The 15,302-nt window shown below is 56.9% G+C and overlaps 1 protein-coding gene across 1 annotated transcript in view; it reads right to left on the bottom strand.

The window, feature by feature from the left end:
- LOC123256774 (CACN subunit beta associated regulatory protein) overlaps positions 1-14,131 on the bottom strand; it is a 41,091-nt gene extending 26,960 nt beyond the window's left edge. Inside the window, exons 1-9 of the mRNA XM_044685338.1 lie at positions 14,084-14,131; positions 13,850-13,995; positions 13,406-13,467; positions 12,992-13,154; positions 10,140-10,314; positions 9,656-9,811; positions 7,844-8,048; positions 4,607-4,775; positions 4-1,262 (exon numbers count right to left, since the gene is read on the bottom strand). Coding sequence (XP_044541273.1) covers positions 4-1,262; positions 4,607-4,775; positions 7,844-8,048; positions 9,656-9,811; positions 10,140-10,314; positions 12,992-13,154; positions 13,406-13,467; positions 13,850-13,995; positions 14,084-14,131 — 2,383 coding nt within the window. The remainder of the gene's footprint in view (positions 1-3; positions 1,263-4,606; positions 4,776-7,843; positions 8,049-9,655; positions 9,812-10,139; positions 10,315-12,991; positions 13,155-13,405; positions 13,468-13,849; positions 13,996-14,083) is intronic.
- Positions 14,132-15,302: the final 1,171 nt, after the last annotated feature.

A 15,302-nucleotide genomic window follows, 5' to 3' on the forward strand; every position in this document is an offset into this window, starting at 1 on the left:
CGCCGGAGCTCACGATGCGGGGCAGCGGGCTGTGGAAAGCGCGGGCATCCGGGGGGCCGCTGTCTCCGCGCCGCAAGGGGGCGCGCGGGCGCTCGGGCGCAGCGGCCACGTGGGGCGCGGGCTGCGGCGGCTGCAGGAGAGACGGGGGCCCCGGCGGCGGCTGCAGCGGCGGCAGGGCGTGCGGGGGCGCGGCTCGGGCGCCGGGGTCGCTGTGCTGCCGCGTCCTCTGCCACTGCTTGCGCGCGTGAGCCCGGGAGCGGTGGCGCGGCCGCGGGCCCTCGTCGAACTGTGGGTCATGGCGCACGAACTCGTGGAAGAGCGCGTCGGTCTTCTCGTCGATGCTGTAGTCGCGCCGGGGCAGCGGGGCCAGGACGGACCCGAGGCCGGAGCCGGGGCCGGAACCGGTCCCGGGCCCGGGAACGATGGCAGCAGCAGCGGGGACGGCGGCGCCGGAGGAGGAGACGGAGGTGGCGAGGGAGGCTGCGAGGGAGGCGGCGGAGGCAGCAGCGGGGGCTGCGGCCACGGAGGGGCCGGGGGTGGCGGTGGCGGCGGGGGCCGGGAGCAGCAGCTGCCCGTGCGGGGGCCAAGCCCGCAGCAGCAGCAGCCCCTGCGCCCCACGCAGCGACTCCACCTCGGCCTCCGGCTCGGCCTCCGGCTGGGGCTCGGCCTCGGGCCCGGCCCGGGCCTCTGCCTCGGCCGCCGCCAGCGCGGCCTCGAAGCTGTCGAACACGGTGCCTGTGCGCCCAGCGCTGGTGAAGCAGAAGCGCTTCTCGGACGCCGTGGCCGGGGTGGCGTCGTCGCCGGCTCGTCCGGGGCCTTCGATGGACGCGTAGCCGCTGTCCATCTGCAGCAGTTTCCGGGGACCCGCTTCACCCCCTTCCCCGGGCCCGGGCCCGGGCCGATCCGCCTGCGCCTCCGCCTCCGCCTCCCGTTCCGCTTCCGTCTCGCCCAGCTCGTGAGACGGCGGGAGGCTCCCCCCGGGGCCGGCCCCGGCGGAGCCCGCGCTGTCCCCACTCCGGACCGAGTCCTGGTCGTTGCCGCTGCTCTGGTCGGACGCCGCTGCGTACAGCTCCAGAGAGGCCCGCAGGCTCCAGATGTCCCGATACATGGCCTGCTGTTGCTGCTGCTGCTGTTGCTGCTGCTCAACCCCGTTGCTGCTGCTGCTGCTGCTGCTTCTTTCCTGGGGGGATTCGGGGACTCCTCCGGCGGCTCCCGCCGCTGCTGCTGCTGCTGCTGTCCCCGGCACGTCCGGGGGCTCTAGCCTGCAATATAGCCCAGGCTGGCTGTTAGAGGTGCTGCTAGCCAGGTAGGGTCATCGGACCTCCTCAGCTCACCCGGTTCGCGGCTCCCCCTCCCCCCCTCCTCCTTACCTGTGCACTGGCGCTCCGCCTACCACTCATTCTCTAAATCGCCCTATCTTTTGGAGCCTCGACATCCCTATACGACTGATGGGAGGCACTTTCCATCTTAGAGCCTTAGGAAAACCCCCTAAAGGGCCCTAACAAATAGAGACTGCCGGCTTTAGTTCTAAGAAACTTTAGCGAGCACCAACCCAGGCCCCTCTTTGCAGTCTGCCCTGGGGCCTGGACCCAGCCAGAGCCATTGCTATTCCGGTAGCCTCCTTTTACACAGAGAGGAGCTTGCACCCAAATGGTCTCCCCCCAACCCCCACAGTGAGCTCTCGGTTGACCACCTGCCAAGTTTGGGGGTGGGAGAGCCCTTGGAGGTCATGGGGGCTGCCCCTTTCATTTTACAGATGTGGAAACAGCCCCAGCTCTCTCTCCTCCTCCACCATGCACATACCTATACATACTACATATACATATGAAAACAGCCCCAGTACCTTAACGGGGAGTCAAAGAGACTTTTAGAGGATTCTCCTGGCCCCTCAGCAGCCATCTTGGCTTTATCCCATCATATAGCACTTGTAGAAGATTGGCAAAAACACTTTACATTTATCTCTTTGATCCCCCAAACAGCCCTGGGAGCCCAGGCCTATCATTCTGCCCCCCTTACAGAGGAGCTGGCAAACTAGGGTAGAGAGAAGTGGGGCTCCTTTGCCTAGTAGGGTCACCCAGCTCTCCAGTCTAAGCAGGATTTGAATTCAGATCTTCCTAATGCCTCAGTCCAACATCATCTACTTGTTTGCTGCCTCCCCTACTGCTCCCAGAAATTCCACTGTCAGAGGCCTTTCTGTCCTCCTGTGGTCTTTTTACAAAGCAGCAAACCCAGGAGGGCTACATTTCTGATTGCTTTCCTGGAGAGATAGGAGTGAGAGAAGCATGAGGAGACCCCAGGAAGGGAGAACCATGCCAGGAGGAGAGGCAGCAGCTGCATATCAAAGGCTAGGTGACCCTGGGCAAGTCCCTTCCCCTCTCTGGCCTTCTCTTTCTCACGTGCAGAAAGAGGTGAGATTGGTCAGTCCGGTCCATTAGGGCTGGAAGGGCCCCTGAAGGGACCCACAGCCAGGTGGCCTGCCTCCATGCCCAGGATATATCTTACTCTCATATTCTCCTGTTCAAGCAAGCTAGGGCAGGACTTTTAAGCAGCCCTTTTGGGGTGGCATGGCCCCTAGGCTAGCTGGCCAAGCCTCTGAAGCCCCCCCTCAGAACACTGTTTTTAATGCATACAATAAAACACAGAGGATGACAAAGGAGACCAGTTATACTGGAGTAGTCATCAGCCCTTCTGGGTTCACAGATGCCAAGAAGTCAGGGACCCCAAGTTAGGAACTCCTGGCTTAGTGTCTCCAGGACCCTTGGTTGCTGGTCTAGGATTCCCCTCCCCTGCCTTGCTAAGGGCCAGCCCTAAAGCCAGGCTTCCCATTCAGGTCCAATCACCCAGGAAAGCTCCCTGCAACCCAGCCCTGCCCAGGGCAGGGGGCAGCGGCTTCTCTGTGGCCCCCTCTGTCTCCCTAAGCCCCCCATCTCCAGCTCCCATACCCTGGCATTGACCAGGCTCTCAGAGCCACTCGGTGCCACATGTCCCCGCCTCAGTCCACTGGCTACAAAATGGAGACGAGGGCAGGAAGAGGGAGAGAGGCTTTGTGTGGGAGATGCTGCTCAAGATATGGAAGGAAATGAGACTCCATGAGGGAAGGGGGAGAACCTTCCAGGCACAGCACAGAACCAGGACAAAGGCCCAGAGATGGAGGGGCCTGTGGGAAGCAAGATGCCCCATCAGGGCTGGCCATGGGGAGCCACGGGGGCTTCCCTGAGATCTCATCATTTCTGCTCTGTAAGAGAATGACTTCCCCAGACATGTGGAAGATGAATTTAAGAGGGAAGAAACTTAAAGGAGCCAGTGAAGAGGCCATGGCCATCATCCAGGAGAAGATCCAGGCCCTGACCACAACAGAAGTGGGGGGAGGGGGGAGGGCGCCCATGGGCAGGGGATGTGCCAGAGGCAGAAGGGAGAGTGAGGCAGCGCCCCCCCCCCAGGAGAAAGAGCATGAGTTGTCCTGGCACAGTTTCCCCATGTGTAAAAAGGAGCCAAATGGTCTGCGAGGTCACTTCCAGCCCCAGAACCACAAATCCCTCGTGCCCATCCAAGGAGGGCACAGCCAGGCCGGGCCTGTAAAGCCAGCCTGGTAGTGAGAAGAGTCTGGGCTCCACTGGCTCTGTGGAGGTGACCGAGTACCTCCCCCAACTCCATTTGCCTTTGTCAGCCTGGAGGGCCTGGACTAAATGGCCTCCCAGCCCTGACCCTCTGGAACATGAGGCAGGATCTGAGCACTAACTAGGGGGCAGCCCTGCCTGCCCTGGCCCTGCCCCTTTAAGGGGGTGTATAACAGCGAGGCCCTTCTTTCTTCTGGCTTCCCACCCCAAAGTACTGCCAGCCTAGGCTGGGACAGAATCAAGGCCCTTATGAGTGTTGCTTTAAGCGGGGTGCCCTGCTGACCCCCATCCTAAGACAGGAGATGCCGAGCAGCTCGGGTGGAAACTGCCCTTCCTGTGCCCAGCACAGGTCCACACCGATCCTCGAGCATCAGGATGGATAGGACCTCTTGGCATCAAGGCCAGGAATTCTTAACTCTTTGGAGGTAGCCCATGGATAAACCTCCTCTCAATAAGTTTGTTTTTATTCTTAAAACCCTCACCTTAGACTCAATACTGTATATTGATATGAGTAAGGACTAGGCAGTGGGGTTAAGTGACTTGCCCCAGGGCCACACAGCTAGGATGCATCTGGGGCCAGATTTAAGCCAGGACCTCCCGTCTCTAGGCTTGGCTCTCTGAGCCACCCAGCTGACCCTAGAATGTGGTTTTTAAATACATAAAGTACACAGGGTAAGAGAAGAAAGTGGGGTCAAAGTACAGTATTTTTCAGACACGTTCACAGACACCCCCCCAGATTGAGCACCCTTGGTCTCGTCCAGCGTCCTTATTTTGCACATGGGGAGTCGGGCCTAGGGCCCTCACTGGACCACCCTGGTTCCCCCCACATCCCCCCAAGTCCCCAGAAGCAAGCCAGTTTGTTCCTGAGAAACAGCGCAAGTGTCAGTGATGTGGGGAACACCCCTCCTTTCCTCCTCGTGGGAGCCAGGGTTTCCATAGGGGTCCCCCCCACATCCACCAACCGTCACCTCTTATCTACTGAAGAATACCTGCCGAGAGCGGGTGGAGGGCTGGTGGGGCCGGCGGGGGGCGGGAAGGCCGCAGCGTCTGTGCGGGCGATGTACTGGATGATGTCCGTCTGGTGGGGGTCTCGGTCCTCTTGCTCCATGCTCTCGCTCGCCGCCCTCTGCCGCTGAAATTGGTGGCGCTTGGGAGAACCTGCAGGGAGAGAAGGGTGTGCCAGTGTAGATGCCCACTCTGACCGCGTCTCAGGAAGCCCCGCCAGCCGTGGGTGGATCGTCAGCCCTCCTGCAAAGTAGTGCCGGGACCTCAGCCTCCCTGAAGGAGCTTCTTGTGACTCGGACCCCGGCTCTCTGCCGCCTTCCTTGTTTGTGAGGGGCAGGGAGCTGGCCTGGCCCTGATCACAAGCACCTCACAGACAGCTGGGGCTGCCCCGCTTGCAAAAACCAGGCTTCTGGAATCAGAGGCCCCTCCAGCTCTAACTCTTCAGAGACAGAGGACTGGGGGGGGGGTCCTACCCGGCTGATGGGCCCATCCTCCAAGCGAGCACTCGGGAGCCCAGGTTGCAGCCCATGACCAGGGGCTACTGAGGAGTTAAATGGGCAGAGGCACCACCTGGACCAGCCGGGGAGACCTCGAAGCTAGGTCCCAGAGGAAAGGACCATCCCAGCCTGGAGACCAGGGCCACAGGGCCAGCTAGAGCTGGAAGGGGCCCAGCCAGACAGAACTAGCTCCAGAGAGCCATCGGCAGAAGCCAGATTTGAAGCCGAGTCTCAGAAAAGAGCTTGATTGGGGGAGCCATGCCTGGGCTTCAGAGGGAGGAGGAGGGTGCAAGGGCAGCCTCAGACACATCCTTCTCAACCTCAGGTGGCTCAAGGGTCCCTGGCAGAGGTGTTAGCAGAGGCAGCCCCCCTAGTTCCCTACACCAAAGAGATCCAAGGGCCAAACCCCAAAAATCGGGGAGGGGGGGGGAAAGAACCTAGAGAGGAAGGCCACAGGGTGGTGGAGGAGAAACCCCTCCCCTACCCAGTACCTTGGGGAAACCCAGAGAACTGGGGATGTCTGGGATGGTGCCAAGAGAGATACAGATGGCCAGGGAGAGGGGGAGGGCTGGGCACAGCATTAATGCAAACTGGTTCTCTTGCTGTGGGCCAGAAAGGAGGGGGAGGAAGGTGCAATTACCCGGCAAACAGGTTCTGTGCAGTTTCTACAACTATATTTGGCTCTAATCGCTTCCAGGAATCAAACCAGTGCTCGCTCGCTCTCTCTCTCCCCCCCTCCCTCTCTCTTCTCTTCCTCCCTCCCTCCCTCCCTTCTCTCTTTCTCTCTCTCTCTCTCTCTCTTCTCTTCCTTCCTCCTCTCTCCCTCTCCCTCTCCGTCCCTCCTCCCATTCTCTGTCCTTCTATTGCTTCTGCATTTTCAAGGCTAAATCCCCCGGAAATTAAACCCTGCTGCAGCTCACCAGCCACCCTGGCCTCTCCCCTCTCTTTGTTTTGACAGTTGGTCCAGAAGAGCTTGGCTTTTGAGGACCCCCTTTCAGAGGCATCCCCCCCGGCTGCGGATCCCAAGGCCCAGCTCCACAGCAAGCGGAGGTGACCTGCTCAGGCTACAGCCCCTGCCCTCCTCCTTCATCCAGGCCTCTGCAGAAAAGTTCAGCAGAGCTGCAGCTCCTAGAATGGCTTTAAGAGCTCCATTTAATTAAATAAACCTCAACACTGGTGACCTAAGGAATCCCTCTGGTGTCTTCCTGATTTGGGTCTGGTTGGGGGGGTGGGGTGTTGGAGAGCATCTGGGGAAGGTGGCCCTGGGCAGGGTGTGTCAGCCTGACTCCCCAAGGATTTTAAACATCACTTGGCTATGAAGAATGTCGAAGCCAGGGGCTGGAGGCGGGCACAGGCATGAGAGGAAGAATTCCAGGGGCAGCTAGGTGGCTCAGTAGAATGAAAGTCAGGCCCAGAGACAGGAGGTCCTGGGTTCAAATCTGGCCTCAGACACTTCCTAGCTGTGTGACCCTGGGCGAGTCACTTAACTACCATGGCCTAGCCCTTACCACTCTCTTCTATTTTTAGGGTTGTTACTAAGACAGAAAGTAAGAGTTTAAAAAAAAGAAGAAGAAGAAGAAAAAGAAGAAGAAGAAGAGCTACCTTCAGAACTGGCAGAGACCTTAAAGCACAGAATATCAGCACTGGGAGGCCCTTAGAACAAGAAATACTAGAGCTGGGCCACCCTCTCCCTCCCTGACTTAGAACAGAACTGGGCCAGAAGGCCTTAGTCCAGCCTCCTCATTTCTAATAAAACAAGCCCAGGACCTTGGGTGCTGCTTTTTTGGACCCTGGAGCCTCACAAGAGGAGGTCCTGAGGAGTTGGCCTCCCCTCACAGCTTGGGGGTGTCAGACCCTTTACAGACACCCTCATTCTCCTGCATGGACGCACTGACTGCAGCTACAGGGGCCCACGACTGGCCCGGCCTCCCCACATCCCACTGAGGCCCAGAGGCCAGGGTCTCCCCAGTTCCTTCCCAGCACACTCCTTTTGGATTGTGTTCAATGCAGGCCCTCATCTGGACTAGCTGTGTGGCTTGGGGCAAGTCACTAACCTCTAGGCCTCAGTTTCCTCATCCATAAAACGGGTAAAACAATATCCACCCATCCCACCTTGTGGGGCTGCTGGGAGGAAGACTCCCTGTAGCACCTCGAACCTCGAAGCATCATCTGAGACAGAATGACCAACATTGTCAGGGGGCCGCCTAATACGGGCCAAGACCAGAACACAACAGAACCTACACACATGGGCCACATGCCCCCACAGCCTCCAGGAAGAGGTTGGGCTGCAGCCTCCACACACTTCCGTGCGATCACAAAGCGCTTTGTCATCTCATCTGCTCCGGCCACCCCAGGAGCAGGGAGCCGTGAATATGAGCCTCCTCTCACAGAAGACAAAACTGGGGCTCCCCAAGATCCTAAGCATTCAGATTCTGCCCCAGCTCTCTCCCAGGGCTCTTTCCACTTCCCAGTCTCAGTTGAGCCCTCTATGAAAGGGGGATAATAAAACTATCCCTGCAGAAGACAAAAACACTTCCGTGCTATTGTCCCTTAATAACCAATTGGGGAATTCACCTTGTAGGAATTGATCTCTGAACTCTCTTGTGTTCCTACCCCACAGAGGAACCAGCTCCATGTCCTCATCCCACCTCACGAGGCCTTCCACAGAACCATCCGGGATGCAGAGCCCAAGACTCCGAGCTGGGCATGGGGCCCGCCACTTACCCCTGGTGTCCAAGCTGGATGCCCGGTGACTGGCCTCGAGCTTCCACTTTTTCATCTTGAAGTAGGGGCTGCCCCCCTCGAGGCTGGCGTGTCGCCGGAGTCGAGTGAAAAACTGCAGGACGGTGCCCGGGCCTGGAGCCGGCCCAGCCTCTCCCATCCTGCCCCCGGAGGTGCCTGCCGTGGAGCTCCTGGCACCGGCGTCAAGCTGGGAGAGGTAGGAGAGGCAGGCGAGGGTCAGGCCACCCTGGACCCCCACCCGCCTCCCCAACCCCAGACACACACACACACACACACACACACACACACACACACACACGCATCAGACGCCCCTGGATGGATGCCGGGAAACCTCAGAGAGTTCCAGGTCCCCCGAGAGAAAGGAGGATTTAGACAGACACAAACACGTGCCACGTGGGCACCGCGCACACACACACATCAGAACTCGGGCAGAGGGCACTGGGGGGACAGGCAGGCGCCCTGTCCGGTCCCTTCTCTTCTGTCTGCCTGCCCCATCACCTGCCTTGCACTCTTGAGCTCCGCCGCCATGAGGCCTCCATGGCCCCATCTGCCCTAAGCCTGAATCCGCTTTCCTGCGGCTGGGGGTGAGGGAGACCAGCGAGGGGGACACCTGCAGCTACAGGTACCCACGACTGGCCCAGCCTCCCCACATCCCACTGAGGCCCAGAGGCCAGGGTCTCCCCAGTTCCTTCCCGGCATGCTCCCTTTGGATTGTGTTTAATGCAGGCCCTGATCTGGACTGTGTGGCTTCCTGGCCCGACTCTGTGTGATCTCAGAGAAGTTCCCCTCCCTGCCCTGGGCCTCACCCTGTTCTTCTCTGAATAGGGATAAACCTGCCGGGTTTCCCCAAAGCCCTAGATTCTTCCTGGCTGGTTGTTTTTTTTTTTAAACCCCGACCTTCTGGCCTGGAATCAGTCAAGAGTGTCCGTTCTAAGGCAGAAGAGTGGTGAGGGCTAGGTAATGGGGGTTCAGTGACTTGCCCAGGGTCATATAGCTAGGAAGTGTGTGAGGTCAGATTTGAACCCAGGACCTCGGTCTCAAGGCCTGGCTCTCCATCCACTGAGCCACCCGGCTGCCCCCAGGCAGGGTATTATCAAAATGTTATTATGACACCGGCCTGCCGAGGGACTGTGGACAAGTCATCTGCCCTTCCCAGTGCGCTAGACAACTCTCTGCCCACCTGCCCTGGGAAAGGGTATTTCTACATTGGCCAGTCCCTAGGCGAGTCCCTAACTAACAGCTAAAAGGGAAATCAGACAACTGGTGAGCTGGCGATGCCCCCTCCTTCTGACCCCCTCCGCCCCACGGCCCAGGCCTGCCCAGGTTCAGGGGGAGGGAGAGGAGGGGTGCAGGCACTGCCACCTTGATACTGCCATGATTTTCCTCAAGGTTACCCTGAGGAGAAACTGACCAGGGGTGGGGCAGGTCACGTGACTCGAGTCTCTCCCCACCTCCAGGTCCATTTCTCTTCCTCTACTCTTCACTGCCTCTAAAGGGCTATTTCTCATCTAAGGCCAAGCCGGAGTGTGGGTGCAGATGGGGAAACTGAGGCACAGAGAAGCAAAGAGACTTTCCCAAGATCACAGGGGCAGGGGCGGGCCTCCTGGCTCCTCCTAGCTCACGTGGAAGCTCCTTAGGGCAATGATCTTTCTTGGGAGGTGGGGGAGAGGAGTGGGCAGGGATGGGAGGTTGTTGGGGGGGGGTCTTGACTCTTCCCCTCCCCTTTCCCAACTTTCTGAAGGCTTTGCAGGACAGGCCTCTGATCCTCCGGCCCGGGGCTCGCGGGCCGCTTACCGAGGTGCCCTCCCCAGAGTCGGTGGACGCAGATGGGCTGGCCTCCACGAAGCTGGCAGTGTCCACGGTGGAGTTGTAGGGGTCACCTGGCAGGGCGGAGCTGGGGCACATGGAGTGGCCGGTGAGGGCCTTCGGGGCCGGGGCGCTGACTCGGGGCTGCAGGACAGAGCCGGGGTGGGGGTGGAAGTGGGGTGGGGGGGAGTGACAAGGGCAAAGGGCAAAGGAGAGGCGGGCTGGATGTGATGGAGGGAACGGGCACTCGCTCTCCTGCCTCTCTCTCTGTCTCTCTCGCTGGCTCCTGGAGCTCACACTGACATTGGGACACCCTGCTTGGAGCCTTCCTCCTCCTTCTTTTCCATGTTGGTTTCCTGATACCTTCCACCCCTTGCCCTCCTCCCCAGTGCCTGGCCGAGGGGAGCCCTGCAGAGCCGGAGAGACCCTGTTGGGGGAGGCCACGCGGCAGGTGGGGGCCCAGGAAACTTACCTGGAAAATGGACAGGCTGGTCTTAGAGCCCGAGGCGGCCAGGCGGGGCGTCATGGCCACGCTGGTCTCGCTGGAATCACACTCGTGAATGGTGACGATCTTCAGCGGGGGCAGGTGGAGGTGGGTGAGACGGGCATTCTTGAGGTGGTGGAAGTCCCCCTCGGTCAAGGTATACCTGTGAGGGGCACAGGAGCCCGTGGCCTGCCGTGCCTAATCCCGGCCTCGCTCTGACCCCATGGCGGACCCCCCAGGGGCTCTACCACCAACTTGGGGGGCCAGTGACTTCCCCGTGCAGGTTCCAAAGGAAGATATGTGACAACCAGTCCATAACCGGATTAAAGAGTGCTTCTTATTCCCAAATCACTAATAATAAGAAAATTAAAACCACGGAGGTTTCACTTCCTGTCCACCAAATTGGCAAAGATGAGAAAGGTCGACAATGGCATGTGTTGGGGTGGGGACAGAAGGGAGGGCGGAGTTCTGTCCTGCCTGTCGTAGGAGCAGAGACCCGATTCGGCCATTCTGGGAAACACTGAAACAGTACTAAAAAAAAGTCACTCAACTCTCTGCATGTGTATGGATTTAAGGATGCACACACAAATATATATATATTCCTTTTGATCCAATGCTACTACCACCATGGAGGTCAAAGACGGGGAAAGCTTCCTATTTATACAAAAATATTTATAGCAGCACTTTTTGTAGCAACAAAAAACTAGAAGGAAACATTCCCACTGATGGGGGAACAGCTGGGAAAAAAGGCCTGGTATATGAATGTGAGCGAACATTATTTTGCTATAGGAAGGGAAGAATACAAAGAATGCAGAGAAACATGGGAAAATCTATATGAACAGTTCCAGAGCTAAGTCAGCAGAACCAGAAGAGCTCTTTACACCATGACTGAAGTGCTCTAAAGCAGGAGTTCGTAACTTTGCTGTTGTCCAACCTAAGCCTCTTAGGCAGTTGGTCTGGTGAAACCTCTGACAGATCCCTTCTCAGAATAAAATCTTTAGGGGCTCAGTGCTTAGGAAGGCCTGGGTTCAAATCTGGCCTCTTCCAGACACTTCCTAGCTGTGTGATCCTGGGCAAGTTGCTTAGCCCTTACCACTCTTCTGCCTTGAAACTGATACTTGAATTAATTCTAAAACAGAAAGTGAGGGTTTAAATTAAAAAAAATAATAATAAAGTAGTTAAATGCATAAGACACATTGGATTACAAAGGAATCCGGTTATATTGAAATAGAAATCTCAAAATATTTTTTAAAATTAAAAGGCTGAGGACCCCAGATTAAGAAGTCCTGCTATAAAAGAAAATAACATTCAAAGATAAAAGAACCCTAATCAAGTCACTGACATCCAGGTGGGGAAGCACATGTCTGGTCCTTGACAGAAGAGCCGTACACTATGGGTGTGAGATGAGGCATACATTTTTATATATGACAAATATGTTGATCTTTCTCCCTTGTTACTAGGAAGGATTTCATTGGATGAGAAATGATAGTCATTAAAAAAAAAAAAACAGAGCATTGATAAAACATGAAGATACACAAAATGAAGGATAGCCCTAGAGAAGATGTAAGGTCCTTTCCAACTCTGACACCCTATGTCTGAAAGTAGGGCAGGGATCAGTGGTCCCATTTAACAGATGACAAAACTGAGTCCCAGGGAAAGAAGTGCTGCAAGGCAAGTTAGAAGGCTCATGCTCAAATTCCAGCTCATTATTACCCGTGTGACCATATGAAGACACCCTGGCTGGGACTGGAGGCATTAGATCCCCACTGAGGTCCCTTTCAGCTGTTTGGTCACCCAACAGAACAAACTTCTCAGAGTCTTGCTATACCACCTCCAGCCCAGTAGAAGTTAGTGTTGCCCCCAGATCTGGGGTTCCATCTAGAGCTAAGAACCCAGAGAAGCTCTTGGAGGATCCTCAAAATAGATGAATGACAGAGCTCTGGTCTAGGTGAAGAAAGAGGGGGAAAAAACAGCAGAACCAAGGAAGTCTGGCCCAAGGATCTAAGATCTAGAACTAGAAGGACCTAAAGTATCATCTGGTTCAGCCGCCTCTTTTTACATTTTTTTTAATGTTTTAAACCCTTATCTTCCATCTTAGAATTAATACTGTGCATTGATTGTGAGGCAGAAGAGGGGTAAGGGCTAGGCAATGGGGGTTAAGTGACTTGCCCAGGGTCACACAGCTGGGAAGTGTCTGTGGTCACATTTGAACCCAGGACCTCCCATCTCAGGGCCTGGCTCCAATGAGCCACCCAGATGCCCCCAGCTCCCTCTTTTTTAATTTTTTTTTTGCCATGTGGGTCATTTCTGTAAGTGAATAATCTTATAAAACCAAAAACCCAAAACATAAACCCAAATCAACAACAGAAAAATCTGGCACTTTCATCTGCACTCAGATTCCACCAGTTCTTTCTCTGGTCCCTTTTTTAAAAAAAAAAGAAGAAAAGTGGAATTGCTTGTCAACCTCGGGAGGGGGGAGGGAGCCAACAAGAATCATGGGAAAAAGATTAAAAATTAAATTAAAAGAAGAAGAGGGTCCCAGAGATGGAGAGGCTCTTTCCCAGGATCACACAGGGCATAAGCAACAGATGCTGCTTCTCTTGCTCCCCCAGTCTAGAATTTATTTCTCAGCAGAATCATTTCCTCACTCCCCATTCCCTTCTCCTGGCCCCAGCCGGCAGGGACCTCTGAAGGGCATTCCAGACCCTTACTGGGTCCATTATGAAGGGCGGAAGGGCCCAGGAGATGGGCACAGCTTAGGAGAAGGGGGGCTCAGCTATGGGTGCTCCTCTGGGAAGTGGGAAGGAGCCCCGAGAAAGGGAAGCTCTGGGCGCAGTTACCTCCGTCCTTTTTCTTGCGCCTTCCTGCTCTGTTCAAACAGGGCTGCCTCGTTGAAGGAGACCCTGCGGCCAGTGGAGCTGGTGGCCAGGAAGCGCTCGGTGTCCACATCTCGGTAGCTGGAAGACGACAGGCATTCTGGGTCGTCCACTTTGATGGTGATATCTGCAGAGAGGGAACAGGAGCCCGTGAGAGCCCGCGAGCCCGAGGAAGCCCCCCCCCCCAACCTTCTCTCCCCATCCTCCCCTGCAATAGACAGCTCCCGGCCTGACCACCTCAAACCCATCGCCATGGTAACCTCGGAGCCAGGACTCTCCCGAGGCTGCACAGACGCCTGCCTGCCCGGGACACGTGGGTCGGGGAAAGCGATCTAGGGGGCTGGGGGGGCCGGCTGGGCGTCCAAAGGGAGCTCTCACCTTGGGCGGGCTGGGAGTCGTCCAGGTAGGTGGTGGTCGTTTTCTCTGGGTCATCACTGGCCCTGGAGGGGGGATGAGAGCGTGAGCAGCAGAGGGGGCCGCGGAAGCGGACACTGAAATCGCTAAGGCCGGTCACCCGGCTCCGGGAGCCCCCTCCCCCACCCCTCCGGCTTTGGAGCAGCCTCTTCCCGCACCACCATCCCCCCCGCGGGATCGGGGACGGCGAGGAAAGATCGAGCTGACGACACCGTGGAGATAAGGAAGGCTGACAAAAGATTTCTTCCCCCCAGACAGTCCTGGAGGGGAAGTAAGTCAAGTAGTACCGTCCCCGTTTTCACAGGCGACGGAGAATGAGAGCCCATTTCTCTGAAAGGACAGTGAAGGCGGTAGGGATGCCAGGCCATCTCTAGGAGGGGGCGGGGGGACGCAGCTGGGCCCTCCTACCTGGAGTACCTGCGGTGGGCATCCCAGCAGCGCCGGCACAGAATCAGGGCTCCTGACAGCACCACCAGCGTCCCCCCAATGAAGACGGAGAGCAGCACGAGAAGCAGCCCAGAGCCATCCTGGGGGCTGACCGAGCCGGACACTGGCTGCGGGCATACAAGGAGCACAGGGGGCCTTAGTGTCGGGGTCCTCCTCCCCTCCACCGCTTGCTCGCTCGCTCGCTCACTCACTCACCGTGGGACTGGCAGTGGTGTTGTCCCATGGAGTTAAGTCATCGCTCATGGTCTAGCCCGGCTGGAGAGAACTCCTGGAAGGGAAGGCGGGGAAGAGGGCCACAGAGGAGGGAGGGAGGGAGGGGAAGAGGAAGGGAGGGAGACAGAGAGAGGGCGGTCGCTCAATCCCAGTCCCCTCCCCGGGAGCTGACTCCCCCGACTCGCCCCCCTCCCTCACACCCCCAGCCTCTTCCCTCCTGCTCCCAGGAGGCTCTCTGCTCATTCCCACAGCCCTGAATGGGATAAGAACCATCTCAAAGGAAAAGAGACAGGCAGCCGGATGGGTAAGTGCCCCCATTCCCCAGAACCCTTCTATTGCACCCCAACTCCAGCTTTGGCTGGGGAAGCCAGGCTCCTTCCCCTCTCCCTCAGGAGCATCTCCAGATACAACACCCTGCTCTGGCTGCAAGGGACTCCGGTGGGGGCTAGGCTGGGGCACCCAGGGATCACCCTGGTCACTGAGCTTGTCACAGGGGGGAGGGATGTTTACCCTGGGGGGGGGGGTAAGGCAAGAGCTGAAGAGATAGATGATATTGGGGAAGCCAGACCTGGGCTCCTCCCTCTCCAACTTGATAATAGCAATAATCTTGACTAAGTGCTCCAAGGCTCCCAGGGGTGTGGTGAGAAAAAAGACCCATCTCACAGATAGAGAAAATGAGACTCATTAAAATGAAGCAACCTGCCCCATGGTAACAAAACAAGGGTTAGAGGAGGCAGGATTCAAACCCAGATCTGCACTTCCATTTCAAAGATATGAAAATTGAGTCTCAAAAATGAAATGAGCTTTATAAGATCCTAAGTTGAAAGCCAAAAGGGACCTTTGAGGCCATTGAATCCAACACTCTAATTTTACAGGTAAGGAAACTGAGGCACAGAGATGGTAAGTGACTTGGCCCTATGGGTCTAAGGCAAGAATTGAACCCAGTTCTTCCTGACTCTAATTCCAATGCCCTGTTCAGGAAGCTATACCATTTTGCCCCAAAACAAGTTAATATCACATCTAGGACACAAACTTTAGTCCCCTAATTCCAAATCCAGGAGACAGTATTCTCCCCCTCTCTGACTTTCCTCCTCTCCCTCTCTCCCTGTCTCTCCCTCCCTCCCTCCTTCTCTCTCCCTCTCCCTCCCTCCTTCTTTCTCTCTCTCCTCTCCCTTTCCTTCTCTTCCTCTCTCTCTCTCTC

The sequence above is a fragment of the Gracilinanus agilis genome, chromosome 1 (assembly GCF_016433145.1).
Source record: "Gracilinanus agilis isolate LMUSP501 chromosome 1, AgileGrace, whole genome shotgun sequence".
NCBI lineage: Eukaryota > Metazoa > Chordata > Mammalia > Didelphimorphia > Didelphidae > Gracilinanus > Gracilinanus agilis.